This window comes from Carassius auratus, chromosome 14, assembly GCF_003368295.1.
Source record: "Carassius auratus strain Wakin chromosome 14, ASM336829v1, whole genome shotgun sequence".
Taxonomy (NCBI): domain Eukaryota; kingdom Metazoa; phylum Chordata; class Actinopteri; order Cypriniformes; family Cyprinidae; genus Carassius; species Carassius auratus.
This window is the reverse complement of record NC_039256.1, coordinates 9,060,555-9,087,900: the sequence shown is the minus strand read 5'-3', so window position 1 is coordinate 9,087,900 and position 27,346 is coordinate 9,060,555. Positions and strand designations below refer to the sequence as shown.

Below are 27,346 nucleotides of genomic sequence, written 5' to 3'. Positions count from 1 at the left end.
CCTGAGCTACATGCAGGCGGGGTGCCCTGTTTACAGGTGTCCAAATGTCGAGGTGCGCTGTATTATATAAAGATGAATGTATTCTGCATGGAACGAGCGGGAAACCTCGTTACTCGGCGACCAAACCTGCCTGCCTGACGTTGACAACTTAACTTCCGAACCTGTGTTGATTAGGCCTCAAAATATGAAATTAAAATCCAAAATATACGTAATAGACTGCGTGTGTCAAAATCATTTTCTAAAATATTCATAAGGAATTTATAAATTGTGCAAAATATTTTAATAGGCCTACATTTTTTTTTTATCTCCCTCTCGTCACTAGGGGGTGCTGCAGCACCCCCACTTCCCGCGGCCATGCCGCTGCGTGAGGAATGTGAGTCGTTCGCTGAGGAAAGTGAATCGCTCACTGCGTGAGGAAAGTGAGTCGTTCGCTGCGGAAAGTGAGTCTCCTGCTGCGCAAAGTGGGTGTCTGGATGCGCAAAGTGAGTAGCCGGCTGCGTGAGGTAAGTGATTCGTTCGCTGATTGGCTTATAAGTAAACAATCCCCCACGTGAGGTGCATTCTTGTGATTGGCTCAAACAAGGGAGATATCTGATTGGTTGCAGATCATTCCCTGTTTAAAAAAAGGCATTTGTGTGTTGAGCCACTGAATTTTGTAAGCATTTGTGAATCTTCTGTGCTTTTTACATTTTGTGTGTGCATTTGTGAATTTTGTGTGCATTTGTGAATCCTGTGTGTGTATTTATGAATTATGTGTGTGCATGTATGAATCCTATATGTGCATATGTGAATGTAGTGTGTGCATTTATCTTTATTGATACTCTTTTGGCTCCATAGTTCTCCGTGTGTTCAGTGTTGGTTTAAAGGGATCGCGCTCGCGCTCCTCGATGGGGAAATCCTCCGCGGGATTGCGTCACCGTGACGTCAGCGCTGGCGTCTTCAGCGGGCGCGCGCAGAGACAGCCATATTTGAGCAGATCAGGATCGCAGCAGTGTCCCGCACGTTATTTATCGCTCGCGTCAATTGGATCACACACGCGTTTAACGGACACACACAACGCGGAGATGCCTCGCGGAACACGCGTCTAGGTCGACCGCATGACGTCCTTCGGCCCCGCGCTGGAGTCCTCGCGCGAAATGGAGGTGCAGAGCGTCAGCAGCGAGGTATGTCGCACATATAACCGCGTCCACCGGCCGTGGCGGATCCTCGGTGCCTTTAACCGCTGTTTCGTGTGTGTTTTCGGTGATGCGAGCGGCGCGGGTGCGCGCACGCAGTGTGGAGACTCGCGTGACGACAGCGTTAGCATTAGCCGTTAGCATCTGATAATTATGCTGCTGGTCAAGCCTTCACAACACTAAAGCGAACGGTGCTCAGTCAGTGACGTCATGTGTCTGCGGTGTGTAAACACGAGCATGAAGATGATGATGATGATGATGATGATTAGCCTGCGCTTGTTGATCGGATTCTCTTATGAGTCATGACTAAAGCGCGTGCACGCGAATGTCAGTGTAAATTAAGGTTAGCTGTAGCTTTATAACATCACAGAGTCTCCTCTCTTTCATTTATATCTGATTTATATCTGCAAGGATCAATCTGAGCCCGCAGTCAGACAGACAGAAGATGTCAGATACAGCTTCATCTGCTGTTTATCTGTCTGTAGATCTCTCTAACATTAACACACAAGATTCAGAGATTCAAAACACTGTATTATCTATCAACCAGAGATAGAAATGTCTTCGGTAAAAGACTCCCATATAAACAACAAACAAGAAAGCACACACAACAACCAAGCCACAAAACAGCTCTAAAATTAAATGAGTAACAAACCGAAGATAGGAGATCCTGTTAAACTGCTTGTTCTTATTCAGAATAGAAGTTCAGCTGTTGTTCTTGTACTGATCTGCTTCTGTCTTCTGTCCTGATAACACGAGAGATCACAGAGAGAGATATCACTGATGCACGCTTCACAATAACACCACTACTGTTGAAAAGAGAGCATAATGTTTAAAAGAAGGTCTATAAAGCACATATAAGTAATTATGTTGCTTAAACAATTAGAAACAAAACTGTATAGTTTCATGCAAAGGACCGAAAACCAATCACAAAGAGTACTTTACATTTAAAGACATGAGATGCAGTGGGATGGGAAAAGTCTTGAGACATGTTTTCTGAAAGTTGAACTTATATTAATTTTCCATGTCTTTCTGAACATGTGTCTTTCTGAACATGTGTCTCTGAACATGTGTCTCTGTTGTGAGAGACGAGTGCAGCGGTGATAGATGTCTCTCTAGAAACTGTGATAAACGTGCTCTGTGTGAACGGCTTGGTTTCGATGTAAACCAGATCTTCTCTGCATTGATGTTCTCTGTTTCTGTAATATCTGGAGTGAACACCGCAGCGCTGCATCTACTGAGAGATGAGAAACATTATAATACAGCGACTCTTCATCATCATCATCATCATCTCATCCAGTGTCTGACGCACACCTAACATGAGAACACAGCGGTTGTGTATTCTAGTCGTCTCTGTTCATGGTACAATAACAGTTTGGGGTTGGGATGTAATATATATTTGATTCTGATTAATAAAATTAAACGATTTGAGGAAAAAAATTGGGGAACAATAAGGATGGGAAATTTGGTCCCCAAAATGATTGAGATATAAATGTGACCGTTATTAATTTGTTTATTATACAAATATTAAACACAATACATGTTATCCTTGCAGTATTATTTTATTGTAAAATAAACCCATATTTTTCAGTGTGAAATGACAATACTAATATGTATGTCTCAGTTTGTTCATTTTTTAATGTTAAATGATGATGTTGTTGTTGTGTCCAGCTCTTCAGGTAAACTTATATCCACCTCTCACCACAAACCACGACACATTACTGTCCCAAACAACCCAAACTCAGAGCAGATGAGGTGAACAGAGTCACTGTGAGACACTTTACTTCTTTCAGAGGTATCCAGGTTTACAGACGAGCAGAAGCCTCTGTCAGCGGATTGAGTTTGAGCTCTGCAGAACAATATAAATCAATATGAACAATAGATTTAAAAAAACTCTCTAAGAAGCAGATGTCCATACCAACAAACTTCAGAAAAATTAATTTGCCAAGTCCATGAAACCTCCTCTTATAAAACTGTAATATTTTAGAAATAAAAACGGTACAAATAAATTCAAGTTCACCTTTTATTTGTATTTAGCCTTCATACAACACTGTAAAATATAAAAAGTTGAGAAAACGTAAAGGTTTTAGACGACCAGCGTCAGCAGAGTTTGAGTTTTCTCAGCTTTGTTAGCGTGTATAAACCGAAAACAAGTCATACGATCACGCTGACACATCAGAAGAGTCCTGATGAAGACACGTCTCTGAGATGACACTCAATCCTGATGAACACAGAATAACAGTATCTCAGAAGATCGGTCTCGGTCCAGTATTCACACAAACATAATCTGTTACGTCTGAAGCTAGTGTTTGGGGGAAATCTTCTGAAGTGTAACATTAGATCCGTGCATTATTGTAAGTCTTACTATAGCAGCCGTCTGTCTTATTAATCAAAACAAAAGAAAAGAGGGAATCACTCTGCTCTTGATTGAACTGCTTTTGTAGTTTTAATAATCCGTTTATTTGGGGATGAATAGACTAAAGAGATTGTTACATTTTATTTAGCCTGTTTGATTTTTCTTGAATACTTTTGTTTAGATGCAAGATAAAAAAGTAAAGCTATAGAAAATTATCTAAAGGTCCTGGTCATATAATTAAAAATCATCAATCATAATTTATTTATTTCACTAATTCCTTTTAAAAAGTGAAACTTTTTAAAGGTTGAATATTGAAGACACCTGGTGCCACCCTCTAATCAGCTAATTAACTCAAAACTTCTGCACATCCTTTAAATGGTCTCTCAGTCTAGTTCTGTAGGCTACACAATCATGGGGAAGACTGCTGACCTGACAGTTGTCCAAAAGACGACCACTGACACCTTGCACAAGGAGGTCAAGACACAAAAGGTCATTGCAGAAGAGACTGGCTGTTCACAGAGTCGAAGGGAAGGAAACAATGTGGTAGAAAGAGTCTACAAGCAATAGAGATAACCGCACCCTGGAGAGGATTGTGAAACAAAACCCATTCAGAAATGTGGGGGAGATTCACAAAGAGTGGACTGCAGCTGGAGTCAGTGCTTCAAGAACCACTACACACAGACGTATGCAAGACATGGGTTTCAGCTTCGCATTCCTTGTGTCAAGACACTCTTCAACAACAGACAGCGTCAGAAGCGTCTCACTTCAGAAAAGGACTGGACTTCTGCTGAGTGATCCACAGTTATCTTCTCTGATGAAAGTACATTTAGCATTTCCTTTGGAGATCAAGGTCCCAGAGTCTGGAGGAAGAGAGGAGAGGCACACAATCCACGTTGCTTGAGTCCAGTGTAAAGTTTCCACAGTCAGTGATGGTTTGCGGTGCCATGTCATCTGCTGGTGTTGGTCCACTGTGTTTTCTGAGGTCAAAGGTCAACACAGCCATATACCAGGAAGTGTTAGAGCACTTCATGCTTCCTGCTGCTGACCAACTATAAAATAGATTTATTGGGAAAAGTTAATTGACACAAATATTTAAATATGGGGCTATTTGTTGATGAGAGCTAGTGCTGTGTGGTGCTGCTGTACTGTGAGAAGCCTGATGTGCTGTGTGTGTTTGTGTGTGTGTTTCAGGTGAATGGGCATCAGATGATGGATGAGCCGATGGAGGAGGACTCCTACACACACTGTGTGAGTATCTCTCTCTCTCTCTCTCTCTCTCTCTCTCTATCGCTCCATCATTCCACTCACTGGAGATCAGGGTCTCAACATGGGGCTTTTATACACCCATCGTCATCATGAATGTTTATAATTGGCAGGTGTTTAAAAGTGTTGGCAGGATACTCGCGTACAAGTCAGTTAAGTGTGAGAAGATGCATAGAGAACTCAATTCAGGACTCGTGCACTACTGAAATCTCCTCTCAGACATTGCACACATACTCAGTTCTGTCACATCTCACAAAATTATGTTATTATTTGTGCATTCAGTCTTAAAGTGACAGCATCTTAATAAACTTGATTATGTCTGTGTCTTTGAGGTCCTTCCAGACACAAAAGACAGTCATTCACTGCACTTAAATAACTTTTGTTTAACAATGATTAAACTATATTTAATTTATTCAGTGAAAACTACGCAGTGCTTTATTTTTATTTTTGATTTCTTTAGGTTTTTGTATTTTTTAATGGTTAATACTACTGTGTTCCTGGTTGTAATGTATTTGTTCTTATGTTATTACTCTGAGTACTTGTCTTTGAGATGTTTGAATTTTGCATTAATTAGGATATAAATTTATATTTTGGTTTGAAATAGAATTGTAAAATGTCACCGGTATCTGAAATGTCAGTGTTTATATTAGTATGTAATGTTGAAAGTTAAAAATATAACCATAGTTATTTATGTATAGAAGATAGTCAAGGAAAAGTCTAATTTAAATTATTTAAAATATTTTTTTTGCTGGAGTAATGGTATTCATTTTATTTACTATTAAGTTGAATTGTGAAATATATACAGAGGCACCAAAGTATTTGGAAACGTAAGCCACAGTTAATAATGTATTTGCATTATTTAACCAAATATTAAGACTGCATGTAAATTGGTGAAGAAATCTGCATTGGCCATTACAAACCCACATCCACTCACCACAAGCTTTGATTGAATTGTTATGAGTTTTCGAATAATACTGAATGAAGTGTGTGTGTGTGCGCGTGTGTGTGTGTGTGTGCGCGCAGGACGAGGGCACTTATCAGGAGATCCCCATCACTCATCATGTGAAGGAGGGCTGTGAGAAGGCCGAGCCCAGCCAGTTTGAGCTGCTCAAGGTTTTGGGACAAGGCTCCTTTGGGAAGGTCTGTGATTCTTTCTCTTCACATGTGTTAACTGTGTAAACTTATCCTTTTCTGTATCACAGGGAGAACAGAGCATCTGTCTTTGAGTGATTTATTTGTAAATGCAGTGGCTGCAGCAGTCTTACTGTGACTCCAAGATGACTGAAAAACTATTAAACACAGCGACATAATAATGGCAGTATATCTCAGACATTTACAGTATAGAAATTAAAGTGCTATTTTCAGCTCCAGGTTTGATTTATTGAAGTTTCAAATAATTTTGTCAGATGTCAAGTTTTAAATATTATTCAAAAAGCAGAAATCAGTTGGTCTCATTTTTGTTGTGTTCATTAAAATATAGTCATACACTTGGGTTCGTGTCTTAAATGTTTTACCTGAGGAGAGCCGTTTCCTCTGAAATGTTTTGATTTTCTGTTTGATGCACCCAAAGACAATGAATAATTTACTTGTGTTCAGTTTAGCGAGACCCCTGTGTCCAGGCATAATGTCTTAAATCTGTCTTTGGTGTTAAGTGTTTTCTTTTTTTCAGTCTCCGTACTTTATCTGTGCATTTAGCAGCTAGCAGTATTACTATAAATGAGTTCAGCAGCATTAGAAGCCTAACCGTGTGGCTGTATGAGAGTAACCGAACGCTCCTGGTGTCTGTGGATCAGTCCTGCGCAGATTCTGGCCCATTTCTGCTAGCATCGCTTCATCAGAGCGTTAGCTGCAAACACTCTCCGGTGGACAGCTGCTGTTCCTGTCATTCACACAGACATTCACACCCCGGTGTCTGACCGCTCGCTGTTTCTCCTCTGAGTCCTGTTCTGTGCTTTATCTTTGAGACATGTAGATTTCTATTCCGCTTAACAATTCCAGTATTCGCTTTTAATCTATTTAAGCACAGGACAGGAGTTAACTTGTGTGCTGTTTTGCGTGGCATGCAGATCTGAAGCGTGAGAACAGCGAGGTGTGGGTTTCTGGACTGTGTCCCATTCTCCAGCTGTTCTGTGCGTTAATGTTCCCCTGCAGAAACAAAAATTGTGAAACCTGACCTGTTTGTTTAGCGTCTGTCCCTGTCTCAAGCAGTCCGGTTTTGTTTTCATGTGATGTGTCCTGTCCTCAGGTGTTTTTGGTGAGGAAGTTGATGGGTCCCGATGCCGGTCAGCTTTATGCAATGAAGGTGCTCAAGAAGGCATCTTTAAAAGGTCAGTGAGCGTCTGCATCTGTCCACACACGTCTGAGATGATATACTCGTGTTTATTCCTCGTTTGTGTGTGTTGTGTTGCAGTGAGGGACAGGGTTCGCACCAAGATGGAGAGAGATATTCTGGTGGAGGTCAATCATCCTTTCATTGTGAAGTTGCACTATGGTAAGACTCCTGGAGAAACCTCCTGAGTGACAGAAAGGCATTATTTTAGGTTAAGTGATTCTGAAGTGTATAAAAAAACAAATCTGTGACCTGTAGATGGTGCTGTCACCAAACTCAGCAGGTTCCTTCAGATCGTAATGTCAGTAAAGTAAACCAAACTTGATCTTGGTTTGATCAGTATTGTGTGCAGGTCTGTCCAGTGATCAGTTCAGCCCATTCTGGTGAAATATACACTGTCCAGACCGCTTGCTTTGAATAGAAGTTTTCAGCATCACTTGAGCCCAGTGACTCTATTAATGTGGCTCTTATGAAGCAGTACTGTTATGACAGTGTGTGTGTGTATGTGTGTGTGTGTGTGTGTAAACGCTTCTTCTATTGAAACTGTAAAATATACTTAAATATATGTGAAAAACATCCATTATGTGCAACGAATATAGACTTAAAGGGACAGTTTAAAAGTAATTTTGTTCCTTTGCTTGCTTAATTTATTTATTTTTCATGATATGAGTGACATTTCCATAGAATTTCCCATAATTCCCTGCTCTGATATAGTTTTTTTCCCACTTACAGCCTTTCAGACAGAAGGGAAACTCTATTTAATTCTGGATTTTCTCAGGGGTGGGGATGTATTTACTCGTTTATCCAAAGAGGTAAGCATTTCTTCAAAAATGATGTGCCCAAATCACCCAGAAATTAATCTAGAGTGCAATTTTCTTATGTTCATTTGCATGCTTTTTAATGCAGGACACAGATTAATTTTGTATGCAAAATACACCTCTGTTTTTAATCTGTAATGATATCACCTCTTGGAAAAAGAGGGCAGAAAGTAATTCTATTTTGCAGTCGTTGTGTTTGGATCCACAGATGAGAACGGATTCATTTTTACTCAGTGATTGTTAGCAGGTCTTCAGTCTGTGTACATTGCCAGCTGTTTGCGTTTAATATAATTTTTATTTTCTGTTAATTGGTTTCTCTGTTTATTTGTTTATTGGTACTGTACTTTATTTTTATTTTTTTTAATGCAAATGTTGTTTTATGTGCACAGTCGCCACCAGGCACAAGTTTAGTTGAATTAACTCTTACATTAGAGATTGAGGAAAAACCTCATGCATATTTAATTACATCTTATGTCTTACAAGTATGTGTATGTTTATGTACATCTTATGAACTGCTCCGTGGAGGACATTTAAGATTTTTTTGTAAATATTTAATCTTGGCTAAAAAAGCTCTTTTGATCTATAGCAAGAAGTGACATTATCACATTTGTTTTCTCTGTTCCTGAATGTACATGTAATCATGTGGATTCATAAAAACAGACCTGATTCTGAGATCAGATTGGATTCAGTTCATTCAGAATTAGTGCATGCAAACACCTAATAATGTGGAGACTTGTGCACTCATGTGACAGTAAATGCCTTTAATAAAAAAGTTTTTTGTTTATTTGTATTAAGTGTGCATTAATTGTTACCCCCACCCTGTTGCAAATTAATAATTTGGCTCATTTCTATCTCTGTCATGATGATGCTGTGCATTATATTGTTGTGTGTGTTCTTTGATGCGAGAGTAAATCTGTCCAGTTCTTACTAGGTTATGTTTACAGAGGAGGATGTGAAATTCTACCTTGCAGAGCTGGCCCTTGCATTGGATCATCTACACAACCTAGGCATTGTTTACAGAGACCTGAAGCCTGAAAAGTAAAGTACCCCCTTCACCTCTCCGCTTCTGTCTCTCTGTCTCCGTCTCTGGCTCTCTCCTGCCCTCTCCTTTGATCTTTTATTAAATAAGAACGGATTTATCCAATGTTCAAGATCGTTATCGAGAGGTTTTGTGTGTTGACTCTTGTTTAGTTCATGTATTTTTGTATCTGTATTGGAGAAATGTGGTCTTAATTTTCAGCATTTTGCTTGATGAAGCTGGACATATCAAGTTAACAGGTACGCACCGTTGTCCCCTTGTTACACATCACTTCCTGTCTGTTGAACTAGTGCATGTAGATATCAGTCTATTGTGTAATGTTTGATCCTCTATAATGATTGTGTGGTGTGTTTGTGTCATGATGGGGTGGTTTGTCAAGCTCTGCTGCTGGAGGGCCGTCGGCTCCTGCTTGTAGTTTCTAGTAATCCTGGATAAACTCTGCAGGACAGCGTCTCCGGGAGCAGAGTTGGACACCCCTGCTGTAGCTTGCTCATGCAGATGTGACAGATGTGATGCTGTGCCTTTTCCAGACTTTGGGCTCAGTAAAGAATCGGTAGATCAGGACAAGAAAGCGTACTCGTTCTGTGGCACTGTGGAGTATATGGCCCCTGAGGTGGTCAACAGAAGAGGTCACACGCAGAGCGCTGACTGGTGGTCTCTCGGAGTCTTAATGGTAGGACCTTAATGAATATGTCTCTCCTGTAATGAGCATGACTGGAAAATGTAAAGCTATATGTGCAACACTGTTCTCTGTAGACAAGGAACAAGGTGCACATGGATAGCATGTCGGCACGTATAACTACAGATCGACCGATAATCGGTTTAACCGATACTTTTCCTGATATTTCATCCACTGTACGTAGAAATAAGAGTAGTTTTGTGTTTGCATGGAGAGGAGGAACTTACAGTCTCAACAGCATTATAACTAAATACATGTTCTGTTCAGTACTGTTTTATCATTGTAAACAAAGAATAAATATTGGTTATGTGTATCGGTTACCGTTCACATTAACATGCCAATAATAGGTATTGAATTAAAACATGGAGTATCAGTCAGTCTTTAGATTAGGGATGCACGATATATTTGGCCTCCATATTGATTTCGGCCAATAAATGCTTTTTTTTTCTTTCTGTTATCGGTATCAGCTCAATAAGAAAATTTTGCCGATATCTTAAACATGATAAATAAAGCATTATTTCCTTCAGATACACTTAACATGAGATGACTTGTTTGCATTATTAATGCATTATTTTATTTATTTTTAACACATTTATGATGAAATCGCGTACTAGGAGAGTAAATTATTTTTAAATTGTATACTGTTCAAACTAAGCTGCTTATGTTGAAGTGTTTAGGATGGGGATCTTCTTGATGGCACCTTTTTTGTAATCAGGCCTCAAAAAGTATATACAAATTTGGATATAGATTTATTGGCCAACATATCGGTTATATGCTTTCAAATAAATATATAAATATTTTTTATATATATATATATATATAAGGTATCGGTATTGGTCAAAATCTTCGTATCAGTGCATCCCTACTTCAGGTATATGGGAGTGTAACGTGTGTGTGTTATCTATCGTATCTGTCGTATGGACCTGTTCTCTCACCTGAGGTCTCCAGATGCCTGATCTCCTGAAGAGTGAATATGGCATAATTGATATGGAGCAAACAAATTGCTAGAAATTTCTGGTGTTTGGTAATGCATGCAGGGAACTGAAGGAGTGCTGTTAGTAAACATGTAAATGCGCTTCTTAAATTCAGTACACTGCTTCACCTGGACCATTTCTATGCGTATTACAGTTACATGACATTCAGTTCATGATAGCTCTTAGTTATTTTCTGCTGAAATTTGATCGGCTGTTTTTCCAATCCATATTTAGGCTAAACTTAGACCAAAAAAAAAAAAAAAAAAATTCCTCATATAGTACCCCCTGGCAGAATTTGACTCAATTTGGCTTGTTTCCTAAAGTTTGAATTTCTCTTTCAGAATAAATAAGTGTAATTCTGTTGTTTGGCTGCCTCAGTCATGGTCTGGTCTTGCTGTTACTGAATTGAAGAGACAGTCCACCCATAAATGACAGTTCTGTCATGATTTCATCTCCCTCACGACGTTCCAAACCGGCATGATGACTTCTGTTTAACACTAAAGAAAATATAGTAAAGAAAGTTGCCGTGAATTCTTTTGACCTCCACTGTCTGGACAGAAAAAAAGCACAGAGATGTTTGAGGTGTCTTTAGTGTGACACATGATATCTCTGTTGTACTGAGTCAATTGACTGAAAGAGCACATTTGCATTGAAGTCACACACTGGATTCCCATTGTGCTTTGATAACTTACCCAGGTAAATGTCTGGTTGATTTGCTTTCTTTGATAGTTGCTGATTTATTTATTTATGTTTTGTCTTTTCCCCTAGTTTGAAATGCTGACCGGCACGTTACCGTTCCAAGGAAAAGACAGGAACGAGACTATGAACATGATTCTTAAGTAAGTGTCTGTCTACGTGATGCTTGATTGGTCGAATCTTTTGTCAAGGCTTCCAGATAGAAATGAGATTGACTGGCAAACTGAGGAACAGACAACAAGCAGGGTCCATGTGTTTAGTGATCACGATGACTGTGCTCATAAAAGGCTGGTAATGTTGTGACTTCTCCTGTTTGTTCCTGCACCTCAGAGCAAAGCTGGGAATGCCACAGTTTCTAAGTCTGGAAGCACAAAGTCTTTTACGAATGCTCTTCAAAAGAAATCCATCAAACCGTTTAGGTAAGTCCCCTGATGTGTGAATGAAAGCACAAGGCCAGGGTCTGTTGAACTGTAATAGATCAGACTGTGTTGTACTCTGTTTCAGGAGCCGGTCCTGACGGGGTGGAGGAGATCAAACGACACGCGTTCTTCTCCACCATCGACTGGAATGTGAGTGTATCCTTCATAATCTTCAGTTAAAATTAGGGATGCACGATATATCGGCCACCATATCGATATCGGCCGATAAATATACATTTTATGTTCTTGAACCGATAAGAGAATTCAGCCGATATCTTAGAGCCGATAAATAATGCATTATTTCCTGCAGAGACACTTCGGATGCACACTGTTCACCATTAGACATGTGCCGGTATTCGGTAATGTGATGTATCACGGTAATTAATATGCACAATATTGTTATTGTGGGCACCTCTAAATATGTGAATAATTATATATTACAAATTATTCTGAATTAATAAAGCATTTTAAGAATACTATTCCCATAAACTGGTCAAAATGCTCAACACTGCTACTGTATGCTGCTTGAAAGGCATGTGCTCTCTGAAGTAAACAAGCACATGAGAAGCACATGGAGGAACAGGTGAAGTAGGCTTGGGCGGTATCCAAATTTTGATACCGTCAAACCTCCTCCCTATTTTACCTCGGTATACGGTATTACCGTGAATAATTAAAAAAATATGACGTAAGGCTGAGGCAGCATCACCAAACTGTTGGCTTGTGCCTAAACCATTCAGAAACTGAATACCAAACACTAATACTGAAACAATAACAAAATGACATGCACAACAATATTAACAAATTTTATTAGCAACAAATAGCAATAGTCAAACATAATTAAATTAACATAAACATACAGAACAGTTTTTGCGCAGAGATGCGCACACAAATCAATAAAATCACTTGGGGTATGCACAGATATTATTATTATAATATTCGTTCGGCTCTAATTATTCGATAAATAAAAATGATATTCGAATTTCGACATTTTTGCTTGCCACAAAGAAAAGAAAAAAGGGAAAAAAGTCCGCAATAAAACCTAATTCGGTCACTTTCTGTGATTCTCCACGGCATATTTGAAGATGTATGAAAGCAAAAAATAATTAATTAATGAATAAGAACTGCGGTCTTCTACAGTACTTCAAATATGCCGTGGATAATCACAGAAAGTGACTGAATTCAAGAACATTGTTCCGGCGTTTCTCAAGCAACGAATAAACACTTGGAGAATGCAGTGAAAACTCCTCTTCTCGCATCTGCCCTAGACCCTCGGCACAAAAATCTCCGGTTTCTCGATGAAAACATGAGAGAAGTAAGAAAAAAAAATCTTTATGGAACATTATCAGAACATTTTCCTTGATGCGAGTGGTGCGTCACCAACGATGAAGATGATGCAATGCCCACTCGTCGGAAAAGATCTTCTTCTTCTCCAGTTCTTCAGCGATGATTACAGAGAGTCCAGCCGAGACGAGTGTGAACAGTTCTTGCTGGAGCCATGTATTCCTCCAGATGAGGATCCCATTCAGTGGTGAAACGAAAACACGAAGCGCTTCACAAAACTTATTCGCTTAGCACACAGTTATTTGCGAGTCCCGCCAACGTCTGTGCTGTCAGAGCGCGTTTTCTCCACGGCCGGCCTTACTGTTAACAGACTAAGGAGCCGACTTTCCCCCGATCATGTTTACATGCCAGTGTTTCTTAACAAGAACATGTAAAACAATAGAAAAAAAAGCAAAATATATTTGCAGACAGTTTAAAAGTTAAGTGTAAGCTACATTCTGTACAATGGCATAATTGCTGCAGGCTGCTTTACGTTTTTTCTTTGTTCATTTTTTTTTTTTTTTTTTTTTTTTTTTTTGCTTTTAATCTGTAGGATACTTTTGTTTGTTTGCATTGTTAAAGTTTTTCAGCTACAAAACACTGTGTAATTCAAAAATGACAGAAACAATAAATGTTGCTGAAAAATAACGTCTGTCTCATTAAACTTAATTTAAATAAACGAATATTCGAATATTCGTTTTTTGTGAGCTAAAAATTATTTGAATATGATATTTGCGGAAAAACGCCCATCCATAAAAATCACACTGCACAAACAACTTTTAATAACAAAGAGCAGCTTATAAAAAAAGAGCGAATGGACCCACAACACTCAACCAGAGTTGAATAATAAAAATATATATATATATAATTAAAAATTATTGAAAAGCAATATGTTTAAATAAAAACAACTTCTTTCCAGTCTTCTTTCCAAAATAGTTTTTAATGAAAACCAAATAAAAATACCCGAATCCATTAAATAAAAAATAAACAGTGCTAATAGGAACGAATGGCAAGTGGGATACAATCTAGTCAAGATTTTTCGCTAGGGCACGTTGTGGACCGACAACTTTGCCTGCGGTGCTGAAAACCTGCTCCGATGGTGTGCTTGCCTACTATCGTGCCACTCGCGACATCTGGGGAAAACACCAGTCAGCATTTTTCCATGAATGAAGTGGATCCTCGTCTCCTTGAGTAACTGGCTCTAAACAGTAGGCTGTTATTTCAGCTCCGATTCGGTCCTCTACGTTGCCAGTGCCGACAGGACCTGACATTGCATCGGCTTTTTTTTTTTTTTTGCAGCGGAGTCCAGAGTCATCTTTTTTCGTGAGGGCACAATTTGCAAATAGCCTCATCCTTATTTACCACCTCTCCCTTCTCGTTCGGTCGAAACCCGAAATACTGGCAAACTGCAGAATTTATGTTCTTTTTTTTGAGACCAGGTCACTCGGTGCGCAACTCGCCATCTTTTCCCCTCCTCTCTCTTTCTCCTCGTCTCGTTGTCACGCGATGACAACCACGCGTACACATTTTTAGGCATTAAATAAATTATATTTAATATTTAATCATTGTCTCCTATATAAGTGCATATTTATTTATATTTTTTTATTAACGGTATGACGGTATTGGAACTGATACCGTTGCTATTTTTAGATCCCGCGGTTTACCGTATTACCGCCCAAGCCTAACGTGAAGGACACACAGAATAAAAGCACAGTCCCTTCCTGACAGCAGATGGCGCTAAACTGCAGGAAAGCAGCCTTTACTCTGGAAACCCCATAAGTAAAGCAGCTGCCTACTTTCTAAAATGTATTCAAATAGCCATTCAAATGTGTGGATTTGCAGTGGTGTTCATCACAGCCAAATACTTAAATATTCAGACTTAATAGACTATGCATTTTTTTTGTTTTGTTTTTTTTTTTTAATCTGGACTGAAACATGCCCTAGAGTTTTGATTCTTTTTTGTTCATTCACACTTTACATCATGGCTTCATTAGTTAACATTAGGTAATTCTTTAGTTAACATAAACTGCCAATGAATAATTAATCTGAACATTCATTGATCTTAGGTATTCTAATATTTAATAACACATTGTTCAAATCTAAAGTTTCAGCTGTGTTATTTAATGAGCTAACATGAACTAAGATTTGTATTTTTTAACAAAGCAAATGTAGCTATTGCTCATTGTGAATGTTAAAGGTTAACTAAAGAGATCTTATTGTAAAGTGATACCTATGGGTCTTTATAGTTCTTTTGCACTTTAATCTATGTAAAACTTCTAACTTTATTTTTCTGTATTGTTTTATTGTATTTAAATGTTCAGTTATTTTTGTTATAAAGTTTTTTAACCTGTTATACTGTATTATGAGCACTTTGTTTTTACTAAATTTCAATATGGCGATAATACTCTTTACCATGATAAAAGCATGAGCAATTAACCGCAATAGAAACATTTTATACCGGCATATCCCTATTCACCATGATGGTTTTTAATTACTTGAAATGTCATTGGAAACACTTTGAAAAGGAAAAAACAGTGAACTGCAACATGTGCAGGGCAAGTCTGTCATATTATAATGAGATTATTAGCTACTGTAAAATAATGTAACATAATCTTTTTTCTTATGCATTGTTGTGGGAAGAGCCAAGAGCGCATCCACAACAGAAGTTACACATTCTGATTAGCACATCACTTAGTTTGACTTCACGTGTGCATTTGGTCTTATTGTACACACAGAAGTGGTAAAATTATTTTTATGTTGTACAAATAACTGAATATATGATGCGTTTCCCTGTGTTAAATAAGATGGCAGCACTTCAGTTTATTGGTGTTCATTCAGTTCTTCAGCTTCAGCACACAGAGCTTGAACAGCAATGCACAACATTAATAATATAATTGGCAATGTCATAAACATAATATTATAAAGATAATATAATATTATATATATTACCGTATAAAAAAACAGTGAATGATTTGGGTTTGTTTGCCATGTTTCAGCACGCTCCGAGCGTGTCCACGACACATCTGACTTTTCGGGTTGTAGCGCGGGTGCATTGCGATATTTGAAATGGGCTACTTCTGTTTTAAACTTGAAGGTGAGCCAGTGGATATCATACAAGCAACGTGCAAACTGTGTGAAACGTATGCCTGTGAACGTCTTTCACCATGATAGTGAAAGTAAAAACTGACGGTGCTTTCGTCACCTGACGACGCACACATTAACAGAGTGTATTCAGAGACGACCAGACATGAATCTCCTAACATGTGGTATATCTAACCGTTTTAATTTATTTCTTTAATTGAGAAGAAACGTATTACGTTTTGTTTTTGGAAATCGGTGCGTAAAATAAAGCTGCTCTTTTGTTTCATTGATTAAGTGTTACTGAAGTGTAAATTTCATTTAGGCTATAGCCTTATAATTCATTGTAGGCTATAATAGACTTGTTTTAAAATACATTTTTAAAACATTTTCAGTGAGGGGTAGCCTAAGCTAATAGCCTAATGTTTTATTTTCCTCACTGTGAGTCACCGCGTGCCATTTATTCAGTGATGCGCTATGAAATTGTTGAGAAGCACATTAATTGTAATGCTTATTTAATAATAAAAGTAATCTAATAATAATAGCCAGAAAATAACAGGCCTACATTAATTGGAAATGCCAAATACTCTTAATAATGACAATATTTAATGATTGTCCACTTTCAACACACTCCATCGTCTTATCGTGAACATTTATAGGTTGCTTTGTGTTTGATTTGTTTAAGTGTTTATTGCCTTTTAATGGTGAGACTTTTTTTGGTAATCAGGCTCTCAAAAATGATGGACAATTGTGGATTTGGATTTATCGGCCAAAATATCGGTTATCGGCTTTCATATTTAAGGAATTATCGGTTATCGATATTGGCCCAAATGTTCATGTCGGTGCATCCCTAGTTAAAATGTAACTGGGTTTTCTGTTCATTTGATGTGGCTGCTACACTGAGGAATCCATGGGTTCTTAATGCCGCTTCTTGTTGAATTCAGCCGTTATCTGTTTGTGTGTGTCAGTTTCAGTGTTTTAGGAGTATCATGTGTTTGTTTGTGATTGTAGAAACTGTACCGAAGAGAACTTCAGCCTCCATTCAAACCTGCTGCAGGGAGACCAGACGACACCTTCTGCTTCGACCCAGAGTTCACAGCCAAAACTCCCAAAGGTGCGATGGATAGAGCACACGAGAGCGAGCGCTGATGAATGTGTTCAGATGCTCCTGCTTGAGCTGTGTGTGTGTGTGTGTGTGTGTGGACAGATTCTCCAGGTATTCCTCCCAGTGCTAACGCTCACCAGCTCTTCAAAGGCTTCAGTTTTGTAGCTCCAGTCTCTCTGGAGGAAAGCAGAAGTGCCCCGCTGGTCAACATTCTCCCCATAGTGCAGGTAAATCACCCATCTATCGGTGTGTGTTTCAGTGAGCTGTGTGTGTGTGGTTTATATATGTGTGTGTGTGTCAGATGCACGGGGGCTCGGCTCAGTTTGCAGACGTGTACGAGCTGAAGGAGGACATCGGCGTGGGTTCCTACTCCATCTGTAAGCGCTGCATACACAGGGTCACCTGCATGGAGTTTGCTGTGAAGGTGAGACATTAATACCTGTTGTCTAGTTCTGGGATTGAATCCCCCGTCTAGTCAAAAAGATTGGATTTGCTCAGTCACTTTTAGCTTTTAGGAGTTTTTTACGTTCATAATATTGTATTTAAACCGTGAACTTTGGTTTGAAGAAATCTGTCATGAGAGTGTGCAGGAGGACTTCAGATATATATCACAGACTTTTTAAGAAATGTTTACTCAATGAAGTTGTGGCAGGTGGCAGTTTCGAGTCTTTATAGCAGCTGGCTCTAGTGTAATGTCTGCACTGTTCTGATGTCACACAGATCATTGATAAGAGCAAGCGTGACCCGTCGGAGGAGATCGAGATCCTGATGAGATACGGCCAGCATCCCAACATCATCACGCTGAAGGACGTGAGTGACACGGGTGTGATCTCTGTTCTCCAGCTGTGTGTGCGGCTCACTCAGCTGTGTGTGTGTGTGTGTGTGTGTGTGTGTGGGACAGGTGTACGACGAGGGCCGCTTCGTGTACCTGGTGACGGAGCTGATGAAGGGCGGCGAGCTGCTGGATAAGATCCTCAGGCAGAAGTTCTTCTCGGAGCGAGAGGCCAGCGCTGTGCTCTTCACAATCACCAAAACTGTGGACTACCTGCACTGCCAGGGGGTGAGAGACGCCCGCCCCGGTCTGTACTGTACACCCCACACTTAACAGCAGGCACAGCCGGGGTTACCATCAACCCTCTCTGCTTCTGCTCTTTCTACATGCACAGAAGCAGAGCTGCCAAAGTGATATTTAAAAAAAAAAATATATATATATATATATATTATTTTGTCATCACAGTCATAGATGTCTGTGAGCATTCTGGCACTTCTTCATGATAGTTTAGTGAAGTAGTTATCACATGTATATTCTAAACCAGACAACATGTTCTTCACAGCTAGAGATCATCATGCATTTTGCTTGTATGAAGAGTCAAATTAGTCATTTGAAATCTAGCTGTGTTGACATGTCCAGTTTAGTGAAGAGGACTGCAGGAGAGTTATTAGGCCCCTCTAGTGGTCACAGTTGTGAATTACTGTTCAGTCATAAACTAAAACACTCTTCATTTTTATGATTTATTATTATCAGTTCTAATCAAACATGCTTTCTTATTAATGAAGTACAGTAATCCTGTTAAACATGCTGTACTGAAAAAGATCATTCCTTGAACTATCTTTTAACATTTAATGGTTGCTTTTGTTTTGCTAACTGAATTAGCATTTTTAAATGAGACTCCTCCCCACTTTCATTCAATGCGTGAACACGTTTATATTTAGTCATTTACAGACACCTTTATCCAAAGCTACTTACAAATGAGAGCAACAGAAACATTGTTGAAGCTAGTGTTAGTTTATTATTTATTTATTTTTATCTTTATAAAGAAAACATGCAGTTAGTAAATGACTAGAGTGCACGTCTAAAAGGGGCATGTTTTAGAATACGCTAACGGCCTTTTCATATTCATATTTAATATTCAGTGCTCCCATGATTGATAACTCCACAGAAGTCTCTACATGAGATTTTGCATGCTTTAAGATGTTTTAGGAGTTAGTTTTTGATTATATACTGTGAATGTGTGCATTTCAGTGGCAGTGGTTATAATGCTGTGTGGTAGTGTGGACACAGTGTAGTCTGAGCAGCAGAGGTGCTGATGTGGTGATAATCTGCTCCTGCAGGTGGTGCACAGGGACCTGAAGCCCAGTAACATCCTCTACATGGACGATTCAGGAAACCCCGACTCCATCCGCATCTGTGACTTCGGCTTCGCCAAGCAGCTGCGAGGAGACAACGGGCTGCTGCTGACGCCCTGCTACACGGCTAACTTCGTGGCTCCTGAGGTGAGGACGGGCAGCTCACACACACACACACACACACACACACACACACACACACAGGTCTCGCTCACGTGTGTGTGATGTGCTGCAGGTGCTGATGAGGCAGGGCTACGACGCCGCCTGTGACATCTGGAGTCTGGGAGTGCTGCTCTACACCATGCTGGCGGGGTCTGTGTGACTCTCCTCTTACTGACAGTGAAGATGCATTAAAACACTACACAAAACACAAACACGTGCTTTGATGGGGCAGAGAAAGACAAGCTATTCCAAATTAGTAGTGTTTCATCTACATTACATGTTTTTTCTATATTGGGGACGCATTACATTTTTATTACTTTTTTTTCATTGCATGGGAGCTGGATTCTGAACGATCCAGATAAGGTTTTGTATTTGTTTGAATGAATGTGAATGTGAGTGTGTTTGTCTGTTCAGGTACACACCGTTCGCCAACGGCCCCAACGACACGCCGGAGGAGATCCTGCTGCGCATCGGCAGTGGGAAGTTCTCCCTGAGCGGAGGGAACTGGGACTCGGTGTCCGACTCCTCCAAGGTAGAGCAGTCCTCATGTGTTCATGTCAGATGTGTGTCTGGTGCAGGAGAGCAGTCAGTGTCTGGCTGGATCTCTGTGCTACATGTATGAATCCTCATGGATTGAGTCCGGAGCTGCTGTTGTGTGCAGGATCTGCTGTCTCACATGCTGCACGTGGACCCTCACCAGAGATACTCCGCTGAACAGGTGCTCAAACACTCCTGGATCGCCCTCCGGGACCAGAACCCACACTTCCAGCTCACACGCCACGAGGCGCCTCACCTGGTCAAGGTACGGCAACAAGAGTTCTAGTTTATAGAAACGAGGAATTGTGATTTTTGAAAATAAATATCACCAAATATATGTGTTAGACAATATGCCCATGATAACAGAACAGAAATCAGATATCATAATGCCACCATGCTTATAAATAGTTTATAACACAAAACAGTTCTGCTGTGGTTTTACCCGACTGGTTTTCGTCTATGAAATTGAGCAGAACCAGTCAATGTTATATTTAAAATGCAATCTAATTTTAACTTCCTGTTTATTGAACTACTATTATATAAAATCAGTGCAAGCATTTTTCCAATATTTCTGAACATATAATATGTTTAAGACAAGTTTCTGCAATATGTAGTTGTAGTTTCTGCAAGATATTTAACAAGTGGTTTAACATTGTTGCAATGCTGTAGGATTTTCTTTAACCAGGGTTAATTAAGAAAAAAGTTACTTAAATCATGTTGTTGTCACATTTTCAAGTAGTTAAAAATCAAGAATAAATGTTTTGGGGGAGAAGTCGGTTTTGAGTGTTTTTCCATATGGCGTATGAGTGTGTTGTGTCTCGTAGGGAGCGATGGCCGCCACGTACTCGGCTCTGAACCACAAGACGTGTAAGCCGGTTCTGGAGCCGGTGGCCGCCTCTGGTCTGGCCCAGCGCAGGAACATGAAGAAGCTGACGTCTACAGACATGTCCTGAGGAGCTCAGTGTGTCCTCTTCAGGAGCGCCCCTCTGCTTCTCTCGGGTGGAGGGAACAACACCAGCTCCATCTCTCCATCCCGCTTCACACCCAGGTCTCCTCATACAGAACCTGTTTCTAGGACCATTAAGAACATTCGGTGACAATCGAGCCCTTTTTCCTGTTCATTTCAGGATTTATCTTGGCTGAATGCTCTAATATGTGCTACAGGAAATACAACCTTCCCCCATGTCATCTTTCTTTCTTCAGTCGAATATAATAGTGTGTTTTTGAGGAAAACATTCCAGGATTTTCTCCATATAGTGGTCTTCAATGGTCCAAAGTACAGCTTCAAAGAGCTCTACACGACCCCAGCCGAGACATAAGGACCTGATCTAGCCAAACGATTGGTCATTCTCTGAATTAATTAATATTTATACACTGTTTAACCACAAATGCTTGGCTAGCATTAGCTCTGCGATGCGTGTCTTTATTAGCTGATGTTGGAAAGGTCAAGCGTGACGCAGAAGCGCCGACTCAGTGTTTACAGAGCAAACACACAAAGAAAGTCATACCCTTTACAGAAGAATTTAAAACCATGAGGTCAGATGGTTTTAGAGTTGGATTAGAAGATAAGATGAAGAGTTTTTAAATGAAGTGTGACCTTTCCAGCAGGATTATGTGATGTGAAGACGTGCATCGCAGAGCTAGAGCAAGCCCAGTATTCCTGGTTAAAGGTTAAAATTCTGTATATATAATAATATATATATCTGAAAATGACCAATTGTCTAGATAAGGCCCTTATTCCTCAGCTGGGGTCATGTAGAGCTCTCTGAGCTGCGTTTTTAACCTTCAGTCCGTTGAGCACCACTGAAGTCCACTATATGGAGAAACATCCTGCAGCGTTTCCCTCAAAAACCTTCATTTCTCTGTGACTGAAGATAGACAGACGTGAACATCTGGGATGACATGGGGACGAGTGAATGATCAGGACGTTTGTATTCTGGGAGTTTATTGTCCGAGAAGCAGATGAGATGAAAATGCAGCGAATTGTCATCAGTTTGACTGTGCAAAGCATCTTAACGGTCCTTAAACAGGCAGGATACAGTTATGACCTGCACATGTCTCACTGTTCTCCATCTGTTAGCCACTTCCTGTCCCGTTCGTGTTCGATCCACATGGCATTACCTCAGAAGCTCTCCGTGTTCACGTCTCCTCGGCTCGGTGTACATAGACTCGTTCGTCGTGTGTGTGTGTGTGTGTGTGTGTGTGTGTGTGTGGATCCTTGAGCACATTTGCACTGAGGCTCGTCTGCTCCCGTCTCGGACCGCTCTTTGCCTTTTGTTGAATGGGAAGTACATGAGCAAAAGGTGAAGTAAATCTATATTTATAAAGTCGAATGAGGTGGATGAATGTAGATGAGATTGGATCCACGAAACCGCATCTCTCTGCTCCAGATGGAGGGACAAAATATTCCATAACACTTTTTAAAGACATTGTGGAAATTGTATCATATTGTATTTATTTCACTTATTTTTAAAACTTTATTTTTCTTTCAGGTGATGTACATATTGACATTAAAGAACATTATTGACATGATGCTTTTCTTCTGTGATTTCATTCTCAAGATCGACTGCAAATCAGCAAACCAGATGAAACTAAGTGCTATATGTGAACGCTGTATTACAGTGGAAAATGGTCAAAAGGTTTTAGAAATGGATAGATGTGTTATAGTCAGCACTCATGCAAACCAAAAATAAGTAGATCCCTGTCATTGGCTCTTCACTGAAGGCTAACTCCTCCTCGCTCTCATCTCATACAAGAGATGACACTGCACTTGTCTTATGGGACTTAATATAACATATTGCTTTATTTTTTTTAAATAAATTTTCTTATTTACACATAAATCCTACTACACTGCAATAAACACTTCAATATGGGTAATAATAATAACATAATGAGAAACTGACGCAGTATTTTACTGCGCAGTGTCCACATCTCTAGTCAGTCTTATTTTTTTGATCAGTGACATGCATCTGAAGTAAAATTTAGATTTGAATAAACTAGACCACTAAATGTTTTAATAGCAGATCTTGCGACTTTATGGAACGTGATCTTCCATAATGAAATTCTGGTTGCAGTATTTTTTCACTTAATCACACTTCTTAAATTGAAATTTCTTTAGGAAACCAAAACAATCAACAACGTTTACTGAAATCTTAAAAAAAAGAAAAAAAAAATGGATTTGGAGAACAATTTGAAGGATGTACAGTGCTGTGAAAAGTTGGTTTTTAATTTCCCTTGCATATTTGTCACACTTAAATGATTCAGATCATCAAAAAAAAATGTATTACACAAAAATAAAGTAAATACAAAATGCAGTTTTAAAAATAATGATTTAATTTATTAAGAGGAAAAAAGCTGTTGTGAAAATATATTTGCACCCTAAATCTGATATCCGGTTGTGCCACCATCCGCAGACCCCCTGCAGTGGGGGATTTCTGTTTTAATCCACATTGGAGGGTTTCCAGCATGAAAGGTCCTGACTAGTACGCTACCTCCACTGTTTGTTTCTTCCAAAAAGTTCAGCTCCGTGATCAGTCCAAGTGGTACATGTAAAGATGAGCCTTTGTGTTCTTTTTTGTTCAGCGGTGGCTTTCTTTAATCGCCACATGATGTGATGCTCTTTAAGCATGCTTCACTTCATCAGGGGCGTTCAGCAGGGGCATGCTCAGTCTCACAATTTGTATATCTAAAGTAGAAAACCCCAAACAGCACTCCCCTTCAAGCGATTTAGAAAGGTTATCTCCAATGAAGGGATGAAAATGGGACTGATGTACTCAATTTTATTAAACACTAGACAATACACTGATTGGCAATCAGAGCAGACAGATGTTTCCTATAGGTAACAGTGAACAATTCTACAATAGATTAATCACGGTGAATAAAAGGTTACAAGATATAAAAATCTAACAATGCCTAGACTACAGTGAATAAAGTCGGATATATAGGTACTGTTCACCTACACTCCAACACTGCAAGAAACACTTCAAACCAAATTGTCCATGCGTACATTAACACAGCATTTCACACTTCACACCAGTAAACATTGCAAGATAAACACGGTCCCTAAAGGAAATATTGCACAATGCCCATGGCCCAAAGGTTGAATAATGACAATTGCCAAACAAATCTCCATGAAATTGACTAAACCCTTGGTGACTGATGCTCCCTCGGACACACAAACAGAGCTGCTCACTGACTTACATAACGTACACCATTCAAGTTGCAATTAAAAATGCTGTGGAGAGAAATATAAAAGATTTTAAAATAAATATAGTGGGTATAGAGGGATTAATGTGGTAGTGACCCAAACAGATCACAATGCAATGTTACGGTCGTCACGATGCAGGATCAGAATATCTCTAAGGGGAATTGACATGTTTTTTTCTAGCCTCTGAAGAAGGCAAATGAAAGCAGTGATTATAAGTGCTTCATTAACAGCAGTATCCCAGGAAACACTGTGTCACTGGCGTTCACAAGCACCACCTGCTGGCAGAGAGTGGATCTGTGTCTACTGCGGGTTTAATGTTTGTGTTCCTTTAGTTCAGCGAAGAGGCCAAACAGACACCAAAACCCCAACAACAACATCTAAATTAACAAACTACCACTAGCCGGACTCCCTCCTAGGCCCACCTGGGTCCAGGTCATCAAAGAACAGTGGTAGCAGATCTCCAAGACACACATATGAAGAAATACAAAATGAAACAAGATTATTAAACCCAGGAAAAACAGTAGTTAGTTACCGACGAAGGCAATCCTCCTATAATCACAAACAAATATTTTATGATCACATTGTAACATTAAAAGATTAAGTCTAAGAAAGGATTAAAAAAAAAAACTTATTTTTTCTTTTGACACCAGCCCAAAATAGGTAAGAGCTATATACCCTTTAACAAAGTTAAACGGCATGAATTATTAATAGCTGGACACTCTCTTCGGTGTGGGGGGGTGATATGCTCGTTTTCACTCAATCTCCTGTTAATCTTGAGTACCTATAGAGTAGTACTGCATCCTTCATAACTCCAAAAAGTCTTTAGTTTTATTATATTTATAAGAGAAAGATAGTCTGTACCGATTTTTCCCGGAAAAACACGAGCGGCTGGAGGCGTGACGTGTGGGCGGAGCTAAAGAATCACGAGCGCGAGTAAGCTTTTGGGTTGAGAGCGTGTGGAAGCTGTGACATTACCATGAGGGAAAAAACATCCAAAACAAACCATGGCTAACAGTCAGATTCAGCCGTTTATTTATGATCCAGAATCAGATCCAGAGGCTGAAATTTAACAAGAGCAGCATCAGCAACGACGTCTCTATGTGGTATGTACTGAAACTGTATATATTTGCTTAGCGGGTTTGGAAAATGAATAAGTTCCACTTTATGTTTTCTTTTCTTTTTTTAAGCTGTACATGTGGAAAGTGCAGTTTGATGACAACATCGCATGTTGTTTACTTGATGTGCTTACGCACCGATAGCTAAGTTAACAACACAGAGATATTTGAAGCAGTTTTACTCACCGCCTGCGGTTCCAACACACGATCGTGACCCTTTTTAGTTGGGACTGCATTATCCTTAAGAAATAAACGATGTGCAAATCCAGCGTCAAACTGGGCCTTGTTTGTAAAACAAGCATCTTCGAAATGCAGGGAACAAACACAAACACTTGCACAACTCCGTTGATGCTCTGTAAAAATAAACTCCATCCACTGGTCCCTTAATGCTGTTTCTCTTTTGGTAATCTGTGCAGGGTTGTCTTGAGCCATACTCGAAAAAAACTTTCCCAAACTTGTGACAAACCGGAAGGAGTATTTTTGGAACAGAAATACTCCTTCAAACGTACAACTAAATTTTTGAAACTTTTCATGGCACTGTACATAGAAGAAAAACCTTGGACTAGGGATATATATATATATATATATATATATATATATATATGCTAATTTGAGTCCAGTAGCATTCCCTTCATGATCACTGAAGCTTTGTGATGTATATTATGCTCCGTAAAATTATTGTTTGCAGTAATAACCACCTAGAGTTGAACGAGAATGAGAAAACGTATTGAAAATGTTACAATTAAGTGTGTGGTCATTTCATTACACATCCATATTAAACACAAGTGATGATCTGCCTATTTTCAGAGAATGTAACTGTAATCTCTAACTTATGCACTATTTGATGTGCAATAATAAATTAAATATGTAACTATTAATGCATATACAGCTGTAATTGTAAAATTATCTTTAAAAAAAGTATTAATTAGCACATGATTGAGAGGCTTCTGGAGCAGGAGACAGCAGTCACAAAAGTCCTGTCTGCTGATAACGGTCCAGACATCTCCCTCCTACAGTCGATCCAGAAGCTCTGAAACCCCTTCAAGACTGCACTGTTCTCATGTCACAGACCTGTGCTGCACCTTTTCAACACGAGTCTCCTGAAAACACGAAGAGGGCGACGGTGAGCTCTGAAAATCAGTCAAGGACACTGAGCAATGAGTGGCCTGTTGGACCTGGTCTCAGTTCAGGGACAAACACAGCATTACCCAGTGTACACCTGCAGACGGAGTAGCACTAATGCCACCAACAGCAAAGCACTCACTGGCTCCTTCACTCCGCAGTCAGCGCTGACAAGAAGAGGAGGCAGCTGAAACTGAAACTGCTCACAGTCAGCGACACCGATCCTCTCGAATGCTGGGAGGAACATGAAACACACTCTCCAGGCAAAGAGGAATGTTTTGGCTCCAGCCAGCCGTTGCCCTTCAGAAAGGGTTCTCCGTTGCAGGGGTAACATTATAACCTCAAGCCTGACGCTGCTGACACCTTTGTTTTTCTTGCACAAAAGCTGTAAGAGATACTATGAAATGCTTTGTGTGGTAAAGAATATTCTTCCTCAATAATAACCTTGTTCTGAAAAAGTAGTTATGTTAGTTGCTGTTCTGTTGTTATTTGCACATCAGAGCTGTGTGTTAAGCAGGAGTTGCAGTCTAATTGAATCAGTTGTTTTTGCACAATGTCAGAGAGATCTGTTTTATTTAAAGGATTTTTTTTTCTTTTCTTTTTTTGACAATTAGTTGACAAGTGTTGTACAGCTGTATATTTTCAGATCTCTTACATGGGGCTTTGACTTGCAAGCAGAGGTGGGTAGAGTACCCGAAAACTGTACTCAAGTGAAAGTACTAGTCTGAATAGTTATTTGAGTAAGAGTAAAAAAGTATGGATATAAAAATCTATTCAAGTAGTTCGTTACTAGTTACTTTGGGTCATATATACGGAGCCTATTTTTAT

The 27,346-nt window shown here is 39.5% G+C and overlaps 1 protein-coding gene across 1 annotated transcript; it reads left to right on the top strand.

The window, feature by feature from the left end:
- The first annotated feature begins 906 nt into the window (after positions 1-906).
- Positions 907-22,606, top strand: rps6kal (ribosomal protein S6 kinase a, like). Its single transcript, XM_026279791.1, has 22 exons — positions 907-1,163; positions 4,720-4,776; positions 5,815-5,931; positions 7,037-7,118; positions 7,202-7,282; positions 7,853-7,932; positions 8,870-8,976; positions 9,179-9,216; positions 9,508-9,650; positions 11,399-11,469; positions 11,657-11,745; positions 11,831-11,895; positions 17,155-17,257; positions 17,351-17,475; positions 17,550-17,672; positions 17,969-18,058; positions 18,150-18,308; positions 19,361-19,522; positions 19,611-19,687; positions 19,952-20,069; positions 20,199-20,339; positions 20,899-22,606. The coding sequence occupies exons 1-22, from the start codon at positions 1,098-1,100 to the stop codon at positions 21,025-21,027; spliced, it is 2,223 nt and encodes a 740-aa protein (XP_026135576.1). The 5' UTR covers positions 907-1,097; the 3' UTR covers positions 21,028-22,606.
- Positions 22,607-27,346: the final 4,740 nt, after the last annotated feature.

Coding starts and splice junctions, on each gene's coding strand:
- rps6kal (XM_026279791.1), top strand. CDS start 1,098: ATGACGTCCTTCGGCCCCGCGCTGGAGTCCTCGCGCGAAATGGAGGTG. Junction 5,932..7,036: donor GACAAGGCTCCTTTGGGAAG/GTCTGTGATTCT, acceptor TCCTGTCCTCAG/GTGTTTTTGGTGAGGAAGTT. Junction 7,933..8,869: donor TTACTCGTTTATCCAAAGAG/GTAAGCATTTCT, acceptor AGTTCTTACTAG/GTTATGTTTACAGAGGAGGA.